Raw genomic sequence first — 17077 nt, 5'->3', positions numbered from 1 at the left:
AGATTCTTAATATTCGAAATCTCAGCATTTAAAAATATGCGGAATATATATATATATATGAATATATAATAATAATAATTGATACTTTCCATACGCGGTTTTTATTTTCATCCAGTTTCTTTGGTCCTTCATTATTGATGATCTGCTATGCACTGTTTGTATTTCATACATTTATCAGGTCACTCATGCAGCATAATCTGCTCGACAGATTGGAAATATTCCAAATTACAGAGTCGAATCCTTTTTTTTAAGTTCAGTGTGTTTCCATTCAAACATATATGAATTCAAATGTATTAGCTGTACATTAGTTCATGCAAATAAACGTTTTATTTTCTTATTTCTTTTGAGGTAAATTTCATTGCATATTGAATTTTAATTATTCATTAATTAATGGATTTTTCATACTTTAATTCTAATGTCACTCTAAAGAAATTAAAAAAAAATGAGTTGAGAAAGTCATACTAAAAGGAAATATTTTGAATGCGTGAAAATATTGCTTTAAATATAATGGCGCATTCTGCCTGAACATTAAATTCGTTTATAAAATATTGCTGATAGAATTACAAATATAACATTATTATCTGATGCAATTGTTATCAAAACATAATTCAAAAATTTATGTTGTATATTGTGGCCCATCAAAACGCAAGATAATTTATTCAAGTGAGAATCAGCAATTATTTATCATTATCAGTTATATCAGAAAATTATTATGGCCCATCAAAACGCAAAACAATTTATCCAAGAGAGAAACAGCAATTAATTATTCATTATTATCAGTTATATCAGAAAAATATAAAAATGCGTAATTAAAGTAAACAGAATCGATTGTATTACAATGCTATTAAAATTTCCCTACATTATAACAAATAACTTCTTCAACATAAGACATCCAGCACATTTTTAATTACTGATATAAATGACTGGAAAATAAACCTGAGTATTTTCTAAGTACTTGTGAGAATGAATATAATAATAATACCTATTCGAGTGAAATTGTAGAGATATTAGGTAATATTTTGAAAGCAGAGAAGATGAAAAATGAGCAACGCCTTCGCCGAGAATCGAACCGCGGAGCTCTGGAATACGCGCCCAGCGTGCAGGCTACCACACCACGAAGGCATGCTAAGAAGGCGGGAGAAATACCTTATATACTCCCCCTTTTAAAGGGAGACTGGGGTTTTAAGGGACTCAGTCTTCAAATCCTGGATGTGGAGAATCATCAGCCACCATCATTTTATTTCGTGCGCCACTGTAGTGACATTAGGTTAATTGGAAGTAGGAGATGTAAAAAATGAGTAACGTCTTCGCCGGGAATCGAACCACGGAACTCTGGAACACGCGCCCAGGCTGCAGACTACTACACCACGAAGGCATGCCAAGAAGGAGGGAAAAATACCTTATAAAATATCTTGAACAGTGTTGATACAAAACAATTCTTCAACAAAAGGGTGAATTTTTATATTTTGTAGCATCATTTTAATCTTTAATTAATGTATCATTAATTATCAGCAAATTATGTATATTTCATAAGTCGACAAGGAAAAATTAAGAGAATAGAAATAAAACCTTCATTAGAACTTATTTTTGAAAATTTAATTTTTAATTTAGTTAATATCACTGTTTTGAACGCTCTGATATACAGGAAATTAAATCAAGAGATATGAGCAATAAAATATGAATTTATATTATTATATTCCAAATAAAATATTTAAATAAAATGAAGCGTAGTTTCCTCATGTGCTATCCCTTTGCATATAACAATAATAAACAATACATGGCGAAATAATCCACAATTATTTGAATATGGTACATAGGTATAGTGTTGTCAGGAATGATACCGATATGATTTAAGACATCTTATTCGCAACTATCGTTTTCCCTGCTGGTGCAATTAGCATTATCTCCCTCAAATATGTACGTGAGATTTAACCATCTCTTTGGTTTGCCCGAGTTATGATTCGCCCGAATATACTCGGTGTCCTCAAACGCTTAGCATATGACTAGCCTGAGAGGTAGAAGTAAATACATCCAGTTTTCACTGCAAAGTATATTTTGCCTCTTTCTCCATCAAAGCCATCGCTAGCAATCGGGGCTAGAAAAGAAGCAGCTACAGGAAATTTTATTGAAGAACAAAACTGCCCCTCTCTTCTTCGGATGTTTGTGATGCTTTAAGGCAATATGTTTTCTTCTTCGCAGAGAAGAGGAATGCAGTGTTAGGCAGGGAAACTAAGTATATTTGATGCAGGGCACAAAAGATTTCAGATTCATTTTTTAGATGACTGATATTGCCACTGAAGAACGAAATTCTTTTCATTGAGGCCTTACAAAATAAGGGGTTAACAACGAAATCATTATATAAGAAGATTAAATGCACACTGTAAATATACGTATATTTTATTAGAAAAAATATTTTCTGTTTTTTTAGCAGTACTTGATGGCAAGAAGAATTTCACTCCCAAGTCTTTAGCGTCTAATCCAATTAAGAAAGAAGTTAAAGATTCAGTTGATGAAGCATAAGATTTTATACATATCGGATTTCAATGTTCTACGCATGAAGCGCGAAGCAGCATTGCTTCTAAACCACAATAACTATTATGGCGCAAATTATGGAGTAAGATAAAGGAATACTGAAATATTTTACCTCTTAATACACTTCGATAGATCAAAACTGAAAAAAAAAAATATTAGCTGTTCTTCTATTGCGAACTGCAATGAAATGCACTGATATATTACTGCATTTACGAATTATATAGGTAACTTATCATAGCAAAATATTGTAAAGTGTAGCTGAGAAGAAAGAGCATCATAATAGACTTTCATGGAAGACATGTATTTTTTTAATATCCAGTCTAGAACAGGAAACACGCATGCAGCCTGACCGTTTTGCCGTCTGTTGTTTAAATCTGATGGAATCAAAAGAAGGAAAGCAATTAAGAATGGTTAGAAGGTTATTCCAGATTCGCCTGAAATTATAAAAAAAATATAAATGAGAGAGAATGCAGTAGTTTGAGTTAGGTAAATTTAATTTGGTAATTAATTTTATATAAATTTTATTCCAGTGGAATTTTAAAATATTTTACTTTAAATCAGCATTTGCTCTATGATAATATTTAAAATATTATCTTAAAATTTGAAGCGTATTTGTCCGATATGATACTGTAAAGTTTCGAAAAAAAAAAAAAAAACCTATCATGAGGAATTAAAACCTTACTTAGGAATGGTAAAATTAGAAAGTGCATAAAAGTTCTCAAGCATCTGTATTAATGTCATTTATGTTACTTGCTTAATAATTATTGATATTCTTTACTCTTCAACTTACTCTGAACAAAATTCAACTAGCAAAATCACATAATATATAATAAGACATATCTTTATAATTCTTTGTTTTAATATATTCGCTATATTATTTCTTTAGAAATGATATGCGGCTATAATATTTCGTGACAATATTCTTTTACCTGTCTTGATAGACATTTTTATATTGGCTATATTATTGATCTTTAAAAATAAATCTTGGCGATAATATTTGGTGGCAAGAACCTTTTATTTGGAAACTAACATAGATAGAAAAAATAGAATCGAGGGTAACAGCATTTTTCGTTGTCAAAGGGTTTGCTATATTGTCTTTAATATGGATTTTACTATGTGTAAAGTGAATATAAGTGTTTTTTCTTGAGGAGCAATGTTAAAAAATCATCCACTTTCCAAAAATTTTAATGCGGTAGAAGAATTTTAAAATATCTAGGAGGATCTAATATTTAAATTTAAAATATTTAAATATTGTCTAAAATGCTTTGTAAATACATATGTTGTTTCAAATGATTAAAAAAAATCCATGATACCACGAATGCTGCCATATGAAACCGAAATCTCTCCCCCTGCCTGTAATAATGACCATCTAAAGTTTTCGCACATACCTATGTCTCATCTTGTAAAGTACACCGTTCTTTTCTAATGGTCTGAATGAGAACTATCAAATCGTGCATTAAATATATTCCCCAGCCATACAAGTAAATAGCAATTTTAAATAGCGTATCCTCAAGTAGGAATGCAATGTCTTTTAAGCATTTCAATATCTGCGAAGAATATATTCAGATACTTCAGGAGCAATTCTGTGAAAGGAGGGCACGGGTAAAACAAATGGAATCCATTACGCAAAGTGGGCAAAATCAGGCTTTTTCCAATGCTCAAAATTTGTTTCAAGCGCTTTTAGAACAAATTGATAGGATCCCAAGGATAAAATAACATGAAGGTATTTTCTGAAATTTATCTGGCTCTGAACACTAGGGTCTTATGACTATACCCAAGAAAGATTCATATTAAATGGAGATATAGGTTTCTATTTTAATGCGCATAATACGATTGTAATGAAGTGTTTGCTGAAGTAGTGCGAAAAGAACAATTCCGTTGCAAGGTGCATAATATTTTGTGAACATTTTTAATTAATACATTTTTACTTATAGCTGCGCTTAATTACGCTGAAAGATATCTATAAATATTGTCAGTTTTAAATCAATTTAAGGACTAGTTATTAACTAAACTTTTATTAAGTTGTCCCTGTAGGTATATACTTAGTCAATACATATAAAGACCATAGACGTAATTTACTAAATTATGTAAGAATTTTGTAGTTTAGTTCCAAGTTTATTTATATTCTTTTTTCAGTATTGTCCTACATTAAGCAAATTAAAAAAATCTCTTTAGGCAGTATAAGAAAGCTTTCGAAAACGAATGTTAGAAAAGTCTGCCAGACTAATCTTTCGATTTCTGACCTCACACTGTTACGTTAATAAAGAATTGATACAACATGCAATCTAGCGTATTTTTGCTCTGACAGCCCACAGTATCGCGCCAGAAATGTAACACGCAAGCTTGTAACTTGTCATTTCTGAGGGCTGTTAGCACTCTAGTTGCTAACTTTTTAAAATTATAACAGTGTTTTTATTTATAACAGAATTAACTTTAAATGAGTGCAGAAAATTTAGAGCTTTTTTTAATACTATACGAACTTTTTGATATTTCATCTTCTTAATACAGTATCGATTTAGTATATTTTACCAAGCACCCAAATTTAATTTTTAATATACATTTACAATATTATCATAATAAGAAGAGTTTTTCTTTTTGATATGCCTACAAAGATGCATAGCAATTGTTTGTGCATTACTTAGTAAAGCCTTTGCAACGTTTCTATGTTAAAAAATAAATAATTAAAAAATTTGTAAGGTTTCAAATTTGCATTGTAGCCCAAACGGGTTTGTTAAGGTTTCCTATGCTCCGGCTGAGCTTGAAGTTTATCAATCTGCCGTTACAGTCACTATGTTAACCCATTATTTTGGGGGCATTTTAGCTTTCTTTTTAAGCATCATTTTGTTCGCACAAACGCCACATACTGCTCAATAGCAAAATTACAAAAAATTTAAAAGCAGCTTATGTTTAGAATTCCTGATACAGCGTTAAATGTTGGCATATATATATATTTCTTTTTTCCCTCAGTTCATAATATCAATGTTCAGTTTTATTACAAAGACGGCTTTACAAAAATCCTTTTCCTTGTTTTTGTCTTTTTATTATTAGCCCAAAGGGGCCTTAGCACAGAATGACTATTAGTCTCGAAACGGCATTTTGCGTCGAATCCCTAAATGTGTTTAATTACTTTTTTAAGTTGTATTACATTGAGAGAAATAAAAATGAAATTAAATAAGGAAGAATTTCCATGTATGTATTTATATTCTCTCGGGATCAAAAACCAACGGTACCTACATTCATGAAATTTCAAATAACGTAGCCCTCCACCCGAATATGGACATCTGGAAGAGCGAATTTTGATTTTTCAATTTTTTTTTATTATCTCTTTCAAGCCGCCCAGACGTAATAGTGGTTAGGAGAGCCTGAGTGCGATTCTGAAGGGTACGGGTTTGAATCCCGGAGAAGGTATGAATGCAAGATTGTCTGTCCCGTCATAGGAGGTAATGGTGCCTGCCTGTTATGTACCTTCACAATAAAATGGCCACCCCGTCTGGCCTTAAGAAGTAACCAATGCCGTTATAGGCCGTTGAAAAAAATTATGTGTTTCATTTTTGTAAAAGTTTAATTTTAGAAGTTTTGATTAAAGAACTCAACGATTTCAAAGCGAACACTGGCAACCATTGTTAGCATTAAATACTTTTATTTTTAGTCCAGAGCGGCGTTAGCCCGAGTGTCTTTGAAACGTATATGTGTGTGTAAATAAAATCTCTCCTTGCGGTGTAATATAACATCTTAAATCTTCCAAATTGTTTTTCTTTTTTTTTTTAATGTTTTGTGTGTTTACATTATTTATTAAATATGGCGCTCTTGGCGCATGCACCACGCAAAACTAGAACCATAAAATATTTAAAAACAGCATATCTTTACAATTTTCGTTACACATTCTCGCGTGTTGGAGACAAAAAAGTTTTATTCAGCGCAGTGTTGCCACTGGCCGCGTTGAAATAATTGAGTTTGTTAACCAAAAATTCGTTAGATTTACAAAGCATGAAAGATAATAAAACAGAAATGAAATTCAAAATTCGAGCTTCAAGATGCCCATGTTCTATTGACTTTACTGATTTAAAATTTTATGGCTCTAGGTACCTTTACTTTACAATGTGAGAAGCATGTATACATTCATGCAGATTCTTCATTATTTAATCCCTTTAAATCTAACACATTGGTATGTTATTTGCTCTCAAGAATTTGAAAAGCGATACACCGTTCATAGCGATGTAACGCAAATGCTATTTCAAAACTGTTATCCCATTCTGGACTAACGTCCTTCTGGTCTAAAAAAATCTTACATAGAAATAGTTGAATGGATTCAAGTAGGAGATGATATAGCCTGTGTAGTGTAAGTCATTTCTTCAAAAAGTAACAATTTTGTTTTGCCTTTTTCGTTGTTTTCTTGCCATTGAATGAATGCAGCTTATTTATCATTCAGTTAATACAAAATACGTTAATGATTGATATTCAAACACCTGTTTTTCAAATTTTTAAACACCTTATTACAGCTTTTTCTAAATAAAGTTACCAAAGGGAAAAAAAAAAAAAAACTTGAAAGCTTTCAGATTTTTTATTACGCAAAGTTTTTTTTTTTTTTTTTTTTTTTAAATATTTTCTGTGTTGCCTTTATTTATTAAACATCGTGTTCTTCTCAATTAAATCACAAAATTCAATTCAACAGCAATATCACAAAATAATTTTAAAATATCTTTAAAATTTCAGATATACAGTGCCGCGCGCTGAAGATGAAAGTTTTTTTTTTTCTTTTTTTTCTTTTTTTTTTTTTTTTTTCTTTCCGTAAAATGTTGTCATTGCTCGCTTTGAAATTTTTTAATCAAAAATTCATAAATGCCTTACAAAATATTAAATAGATAATAAAACAAATTCCGAATTCCACGTTCTGGCTTCCAGATACCAATTATCTAGTAGAGGAGAATTTATTGAAAATTTGATGTTTCTAGGTACCTTTGTTTTTCCGCAGTGGGAGAAACGTACGTAACCGACGCAAAATGCCGCAACGAAATTAGTAGCTCTTCTGGGCTAACGCTCTTTGTGCTAATAATATGTCATATCTTCTCTAAATATACAATTTTCTGATAAGACTATCTCTTTAGATTTCGTTTAAAATGACTCTTCTTTTGAGAGAATAATGTACAGTTTTTCAAATGCGTAAAAACAGAGAGAGTAAGAAAAAATACACAGCATTCAAATTTGCAGAAAATTTTTCCATATCTTTTAAATTTAGCAAAAATTGCATTTCGGAAATATTCTCTGCTCTCTGTATTTATTTAGTGATATTACTCCTTTTGTTTAAGCAAAATATTATGTAAATATCTCGTATGTACGACATTTATCTTTCTTTTTTTGTCTTAAGAAAATTTTACAAAATATTTCTCTTCTTCATGACATTCGCCAGTTCAATTATACTTCCGAAAGAAATACCTGAAAACTATATTAATTTTCAAAATCAGTTGGATATCATATTAATAATTATAATTACGAACACAACTTCCAACAATATCTGCCTGAACTAATAAGTTAAGCCTGAAATTCAGCTGCCATGCATTGCACGTTTACATAAGACCTTTATTGCTCCATAATGAAGCTGTTTAAATGGATGATATGCTTATGTAATTAAACATACATCATGACATAGTTCTGGAAATTATAAGTAATCGATTTAATATGACTTAAAGAAGTTAAATATCTTGTATAGGATTTAGTCCCTATCAGTAAATAGTGCACTTCTGGAGCAAATATAAGACATTTTCATTTGATTCCAATAAATAAGCATAACTTTTCTCGACTTCTGATTGAGATATAACGATTCAATAAGCAATTAAGCATGCTATTAATCATTGCTTTCAATGAATTATTGAATTATTAGGTAATGACTTTGAGTTTTACATCGCTCATTTAATTAGTACTGAGCGTTTCATCACGCAGTAAATCATACAACCTAGAAGAAAGATAAGTTGAACTCTTGCTAATAACTATTCTAAATTTCAAAATTATTCTTAGGCAATTGCTTTCGGTTTTAAAATTCTAAATGTAAAACATTCATTTGTGTATATAGTATATATTTATATTAATTTTCGTATTGTTATAATTTTTTCGTGGCCTATAAATACAAAATTTCTCTTTCACATCTTCATATGATTGAATATATATTCTCAAACTGTAGGTTAAATAAACAGAAACTTAGTAGTTTTCAATCTAAAATATTTTCGATGGGAAACCGGTAATGCAATTTAAATATCTTTTAGGTTGAAGAATGCATAAATTTGAATAGGAACTATATGTAATTTTTAATCATCGCCTGTGGTGTTTCTGAGATTTAGATCTATTACATTTAGAATGCGCAATAAAGGATTTAATTATTCTTCTGGTGCTTAGAAATTAGTACGTAGAAAATGGCTAGTAATTATCTCATGATGCAAGTTTAAAAATCAAAAAAGTGCTTTCAAATCTTGAATTCACTTCCAGAAACTGAAGATATTTCATGTTTTCTATTAAACATTAAATAAGATTATAATTATGTAGTATTTATGGGTTAAAGTACAGAAATGCATTTACCTCTTTTCTCTCTGTTTTCTGTTCACAGTATACAGAAAAATTCTATTCACAGTATAACGTGAAACGTAGACCTTATAATGATGATTTATAATATTAATGCTTCTCTTTACTTATTTCTATTGATCAAATTTAGGTAAATTTCTGAAGCATTTCCTCTTCGGAAGGTTCCCAAGAGGGTAGAGACACTCGGTGAATATTGAGGCTAGGAAATTGCATCGAGATGCCTTCCTTTGATCATTCGAGTATTGAATTAAATCTGCGACAGTAGTACAAATTTTAATTAAAAAAATGAAATCGGTGCGTCAAGGAAATTTTTGATCAGGTGTTATGAAACACCCAAGAATTTCTTCGTAGTTTTCTAAATTCTTCTTTCGTTTACGTACCATAAGCTTTCCAGACAATTTGCGGTCGCAATGATGGAAATTGCAAAACTCATAGCGTAGGATTATGCATCCTGTATTAAATGTTCCTCGGTTGAAACATGAAAAACGCATCCATCAATGATCCTGCCAGATGCTAAATACAATTATCCGACCATAAAATGTATTTCGGAGTCCTGTTGGGGACACGAAATTTGCTTTTATTTTACACTCTTGCTTCGAAGTTATAAATAATATCGTATTGTCAATATGTCATTTTATTTAGCAGCGATTGCTTTTACAGTATTCTTCAGACTTCTCTTAGATCTTTATTTAATCGCTAACTTTCAAATTTTTCTGAAGCGATTATTTTGCTTGCACTTATCCAATAATGTGTTAATATTGTTTTGAAGTTTTCAGATGAAAGATTTCGTTTTCACAGTTAACTATTAAATATCGCCCTCTTTTCTGTAGTTTTATATATGAAAAGTGTGAAATTTTTATATGTGCAATTGCAAAATGAATTTCAACAAAGACTAATCGCAAGTTACATGTAAAATATTTTCTACACAAATATAAATTTCACAGATTTGTAAATATACGATAATATTATGTTCTCGGGTAAATCAGGCTAAAGAAAGGAAATGTTGCAGCATTTCGGCTGCCCTTCTTGTAGTATTTTTAATTGCTTGAGTAAATCAAGTATTTCGAATTATAAAGGTTTGCTTCAGGAGATGAATTTGATTAGTTATATTTGATTAGTTATATATATATATATATATATAGATATATAGACAGATAGATAGATAGATATTTGATTAGTTTTTCAAACGAGTCCAGGATCTCTGTAGGTGTTCCTAAATCAAGTACAGAAAGCAGTTATTTAAGGATACAAAAACATTTGTTTTCAATATTTTTCTTTTTTTTCTTTTTTCTGTTTTTGAAGGCGAGATGTCGCGATAAATCCCTTTTTAGTCGATCATTTTAGAAATACACCGCAGGAAACTGATATTTTATTTTGTTTGGTTGCAAATATTGGACAATGTTACTTCAATGGCGAAAATATGAGACGTAAATGCCATTAGGGAAATGTATTAATAGTAGCAACACGTTTGAAACATAGTACGTAAATATTTCTGCTTCTCCAGTAATCAAAACTTTGACTAAATTGCCAGCATTCAGTAATTTATTCTTTCGGTAATAGATAGTGTTTTAAACTGAAAGCAGAGTTCTGTGCAGACTTCAGAAAACCAGATTTAAGAAACAAAATTTAAACATCAGTATATTACATCAATGTAGCATCACAAACCCATTAATATATTTTAAATAAAGAAATTCGCATTCAAAGTCTGGATTGGATTGGATTGGATTATTCAGTTATGGCAAAGCACACGAGGGCTATCTGCCTAAAGGGAGGGATGCCTTTCGTGGAGGACTTTCTAAGGGAAACTGGCTCGTATACACGTTACACATGGGGAAAACCACGAAAACGCCCATGCAGCCAGCCCGTTCGCGGGATTCGAACCTCAGACCGAACTACCAGTGTTCAGCGTCTTTACCGCTCGGCCGCTGGTGGGCCGCATTCAAAGTCTGAAACTTTTATTTAAACTATGTAAATTGAATTACTGAATCGTCTGCTTTTAACATTTTTGGAGTAATGAGTAACTCTTATCCATGAGACATATATTATTATTCATTAGACTTCAATAAATAATATTTTTTATTATTTATTGGTTTCATGATCTAATTAAACATTGCCGATTATACATTTGCATCAACAATTTTCTAAATTAAGTTTTGAAAAATTAATATTCCATTGCCATTATTAGCTTAGAAAAGTCAAGCGTTATAGTGAACAGCATCTAAGAACTTTATTTGAAATAGATCCAAATAAATTACTGAGTAATCAATATACTCTCTCGATTCAGGTAATTTTCCTAAAATAATATTACATTTTATTTAGAAAATATGCACAATTAGTAAGGCTAATATTAAGTTATGATAATTCTCTCTAAACTGTATCTTTTGTTTTTGGACTTTTTGTGCTTAATCTCTACTTCATTTTTGTACTTTTATATGATACACAAAATTATTTATTTAAATTATTTCTAAAAAAATTAAAAGAGTGTAAAGTTCCTATAAAGCATTAGAAGATATTCATGAAAATTCATCATAAAAGCTTTCAGTCTTATTTTAATTGCTATGATCATTGTACAAAAAATATAACATTAAGAAAGGTGTTTTTTTTTTTTTTTTTTTTTTTTTTTTTTAAATACTCAGTCCGAAAACTTCCTGTGATACGAAAAGGTTGCATTCAAAATAATTTCTCTTATATTAATGGACTTTTTATTATTAACTACAAAATTAAATATTTTTTTAGCTAATTTCACATGTACTGAACAATAATACTTGTTTTCAAGCAACTACTAGAGTCGGGAGTATAAAATTCGCTTACATTACTATTCTATAATACTTTAATAATTGCCATTTGAAATAAAACTATGTGCAAAACGTACTGTGTCAGACGAGAAGAACATAATTCTGATTTTAACTGATTATTGCTAAATGGTATGTAATAAAATTAACTATATTTATTTACTTTTTATCAAGATTAAAATCATTATTTACTTTTTAAAAATCAAGGATCATAACAAACCACTTTTCACTTAATCTGATATTTAGGAGCTTTTTTATAGCCTAGAGTAATCTGGAAGGCCCTGTGCGTCTCAGAGAATGGATTCAAAACCATAGTGCAAAAGTACAAGACACATAAAAAATGCTTCAACTATACCCGCCAGCCCGTCAACTTCACAATGACTATAATTATTTGTTTTCTTATTTTGATAACAGATTATTGATGCTAATTTGTTTGCATAGTGCTCTTTTTTATGAAAGTTTAAAATGTACCGCATTAAATGTTTTATGACTTTCATGTAATTCATTCAGCAATTCTATGCAACAATTTTTGTTACGCATTCGCAAAATGGTTTACAAAAGAATAATTTAAAATGTACCACATTAAATGTTTTACGACATTCATGTAATTCATTCAACATTTCTTTGCAAGCATTTTTGATAAGTATGCGCAAAATGGTTTACAAAAGAATAATTTAAGTTCAATAGTCAATATATGTTTATAAAGTATCAAAATTTCCTGGCTCATTACTTTGAGAACATTTATTTTATAAAAATATTAGTATTTAATGGGACGTGAAATTATTTCAAGGAAGCGAAGCTCACTATTTTTCGCAAAAATCTCATTCTCATATATAATAAGTAGTTAAAAATAGAAATGATTTCTTTATTTTATAAAATCTTTGAAACAAGATTAAAATGTGTTTTAAGATTGATTAACGCAGAAACATAACAGGGAACGTTAATTTTAATACTATAAATCTAAAAAAAACTCTAAACCGCTTTTAATATTAAGGAATCATAATACAAAGTTAATTATGCGTTCATTTATCATGCAAAGTCAAGATAAAACACAATTTTAAAAAACATTTTCAACATACTGGAGGTTCTCGTTTTAAAGAATATCGTTAATGAAAACGTAGAGCAAATGACGATGCAAAATTCATGGAATTAATTTCATTTGTCATTGAGAAATTAGATTTTAAAAATATACAAATAAAAACACGGAACAGTTTTAATTCAAATAAAACTTGATGAAGAATACAAATTTCGTGGCAAATAATTAAAACTTTCTGTAGCGTTTAACGGCAAAAATTTGACACAATTAAGCATTTATTAACTTCAAAAAAATTAATAAATATCTGGCACATGAAGAAATAGGAAAAAAATTGGATTTATACATTTTAACATCTAAATAAATACCCTTTTCAAAATAAACATTTTGGTAATCTTAACATCTAAATCTTATTTGAAATACATATTTAATTAATTTAATATATGATGAATAATAATCGTAACTTACCACTGTTGGAATCCATTGCATTAGCATTAAAGCCAAACAAGTTGAATAAAAATAATCCAGTCACTATTGATAACAATATCATGGCGTCTAAAATCACTCAGTTACTGATATATCTATAATTATTTCACATATTACATGAAAAGATAATTTCACTGGCGAAAAACATCAAGTTCGTAGTTTTTGTTTTGCAAAAAAATTCCGCTTGAGTTTTTATCTCAAACTTTTGTTTCAGATGTCAATAATCCACGCCGAAAAATAAACACTTGAGAGCTGAGAATTTCTCTTTTGAATCTTAGCGGCCGAAATAGAATTCTCAGAACTTCCCGCTGGAGTTCTCTCTCAGCGAAGAGAAATTTTTTTCAGAGAATTCGGACAAGAATTCGACGGAGAGGTTGTTTCAGGAGGACAACTCTGGCAGCTCTGGCGGGAAGTGCTGTTCGACCGAATCACTGAGAGAGCAGGTTCATTTCACCAAAGAAAGGGGTGGCAAAGGTTTATTTCAAGGGCGTTAAAGCATGTAGTCATATTTCTTAAAATGACGTTAATTCTCTGAACAGATACTGCAGGGTATGGTATGTCAATTATAAAAGCAGTATTAGACACTCATAAAACTCTTAAGCAAGATGTTATATTTTTACAGAAATATAGTCATAAGTAAAAGTTTAATAAGTGGGCAATTAACAATGCTAAATATAAGGTGCTAAGATAGCTTTTAGAAATTAACAATCAGCTGCTGTTGGCACTCCAGACATGCAGTTTCTTGATTTTAATTAACATATTTAAATACAACAAACATCACGTTACACGCAGCAAATTGAATGTAAAATCATATAAAAATGAAATTTTTCAGGGGCAATTTAAGATAAAGATAGTTTCATAAGAAAAATTAACTTAATGACAATAAAATATATATTAAAATCTTTCTAAACACTTAATATATACACTTAAATATATATACATCAGACATTAAAAACTAGATAAATAACAATGCTTTTAAGATACGAGAAGTTCTGTTTTCTGAACTCTGTCTTATGTATCAAACCAAACTTATTTTATGTAGTTTCATATGTAATATTGTTTATTTTTATTTGACATTGCATTGAATATATACTGCATTGGAAATTAGAGAAATGTGACGTGCACTTATAAAATGTTTAAAATAAGAGAAGTGTCCTTATGGGTACATTTCCAACCCTATCAAAATTGCATTAGAAAAGAGTAACATCAAAAATGTTTCAAACATGTAAATTTGGATTATTGTACAGCTTTTATTAAATGGGCTTACGATCATAAAATTATTTAATACCTTTTAATAATAAAGAGAAAGGCTAAATTAATTTCAAAATGGTATATACATACAACACCAACGCACACACATCACACGCAAATTAGATCCTGAACTTAATAATAGACCTTAATAATAAACCTTCTAATAGCTGTTCTAGGCTTCGATTTAATTTGGTTATATCTCCTTTCTATCTTTTATATAGTATTATGCTTACACTAAGTCTCTCTAAACTTCGTCATTTCAAAATTGAGCAGTGCCAAATGATGCTCACATAGCTCCCATGATGCATGTACTTGCATAATTCCTCAGCAAATATTAATGTTAAAATGTGTAAACCGAAAATTTTACCAACAACTGAAATAAAGAATTATTATTATCTAAACTAGCATTAATACTGAAATCAGAGCTTTTCTGCTCTCGCTTATTGGCCTGCTTAAATGCAATTTACTGTTTCTATAGCTATGTATAATTATGTGAATATGTAAATAAAATTGTGCCTGCAATGCTTGACGAATATATAGTCAGTAAAACGTAAAGCATTTATAATCTCTCTCAATATTTTCTACATTTTTTATGTACAAACTCCATAAATTTGTCTCACGATATCAAAAGTCTTCATGCACAGATAGAAATATATAATGCATAGTTAGATAGAAAAACTGAAGTATGTAATAAAAATTTTAAAAAAAGTTCGAGTCTCCCTATCAGCTAAAACTTCGCATATGAAATTACACGAGGAAAAATTCTAAGGAATTTAAAAAATAAAACACTTATTCAAAGCTTCAAAGATTAAACGTTTTCACAGAGTTGCACTTTATCTGATAATGCTACTTTACTCCTATAACCCTAACAGATATGAAATGAGTTATCCCAATGTCAGAGATAAATGGCAATGTCTTAGGAAGAGTACAAAACCAGTCTTTTTATTCAAACAGAATTTGTAACATAGACCATGATCTTGTGCTACAATAATTACAACTCGTGATGATACAAGTAAAGAGAACAATGAATTCAAAATTAAACATTAAACAGTAGTTAACGGAAAAGAGAAATCATAGTAAAGACCGAAATGATAATAACTGGTTAATTTAGAATAATAAACTTGTAAGCTCGAAAAACTTGTAAGTTTATGTAAGTTGAATACTTGAATGAATTAGGCCTGATTTTTAAGATCACTCATATTTCCTAGCATATGTTCAAGGAGTACTAATGAAAAGGATATCTGCTATTTGATATTATTCTTATTACATTTATTGCAATTATTAGTGAATAATTTAGTTGATGGATTTAAGTGAGATTAACCCATCCAAAAGCCACTCCCTAAAGATAGTTATGTAGGTATGTACAGATATATATACTCACAGATGTATGTATTTGTAACACAAAGCGTGTTGTGACAAACTAAAACAACTCAGTTTTCGCAAAACCGACTTTAACTGCTGGAAAACAAGGTGCTATGAAAAACTAGATGACGCTCTTCACTAGGAAGACAAGATGCAAGTTGCAGAAAAATGAAAATATTAAAAGCTGCACAAAAGTAGAAAATTTATCATTAAAAACAAAGAAGATAACTAAGTTTTTAAGTCCGAATTAAAAAATTCTAACAGTTAAAAGGAAAGCCAACCTCAGAATGTTTCAAGAAAATTCATTGCTTCAAAAAATATATATTCTGCAATAAATATATGCACAATGTGCATAGACGTTTCGAATATATATTTTATTAAAAAAGTCTTTAATTCTGAACAATTACTATAGGTGCTAGGGGCACTACAGAACACCTGTGCTAAAAACAAAGGAAAAAAGAATAGAAGGCAAAACATATATATATAATCGCATACAGTGGACTTTATTGTTAGCTGACCTAAATGCCATTACATTCTGGATATTAAGAAAACGACTGTTGTGATTAACCTAATCTTCTCTATATAATTCCTAACCATGGCATACCTTTTTATTGCTGGCTAAACAATTTCCATCTGCATTGTCTTCTGATGAATTCATACGTCACGGGATAACGTACCCTGGTGATGATGATGCGCACCATTCGATCTGAGATAGTATGGGAGCTATGGGTAGTAATATTCTGTAATGCAAATTTTCTTTAGACAGATGTTCCAAATTTAATTAATTGAAACAGCAAAAATTTACTTAATGTTGAGCAGAAATTTTATAAGATTGCAGTACGTCTTCCTAAATATTTCTAACAATAAATAATTTATAATATGAACATATTGAGTTCTAAGTACTGCACTTAATCTAATACAACTTTGGTATAGGAAGTGTATTCGAATCAAAATTAAAATAAATAAATATATAAAAAATCAATAATATTCAATTTATTCATATTTACTGTCTTAATGAATTTTCTCTTCCTCTAATTAGTTTCGTTGCACA

The 17077-nt window shown here is 29.9% G+C and overlaps 1 protein-coding gene across 3 annotated transcripts in view; it reads right to left on the bottom strand.

The window, feature by feature from the left end:
- The window catches only part of LOC118185156 (protein turtle-like), a 657136-nt gene extending 643337 nt beyond the window's left edge, over positions 1–13799 (bottom strand). For all 3 annotated transcript variants that reach the window (XM_085813856.1, XM_085813857.1, XM_085813858.1), the window contains exon 1: positions 13396–13799. In XM_085813856.1, coding sequence (XP_085669982.1) covers positions 13396–13477 — 82 coding nt within the window. In that variant the 5' untranslated portion in view covers positions 13478–13799. The remainder of the gene's footprint in view (positions 1–13395) is intronic.
- Positions 13800–17077: the final 3278 nt, after the last annotated feature.

The sequence above is a fragment of the Stegodyphus dumicola genome, chromosome 3, assembly GCF_044657685.1.
Source record: "Stegodyphus dumicola isolate Sdum_Otavi_A_Nest chromosome 3, ASM4465768v1".
In the NCBI taxonomy this organism is placed as follows: Eukaryota; Metazoa; Arthropoda; class Arachnida; order Araneae; family Eresidae; genus Stegodyphus; species Stegodyphus dumicola.
Note: the sequence above shows the minus strand (reverse complement) of the source record. Positions and strands in the feature narration are given on the sequence as shown.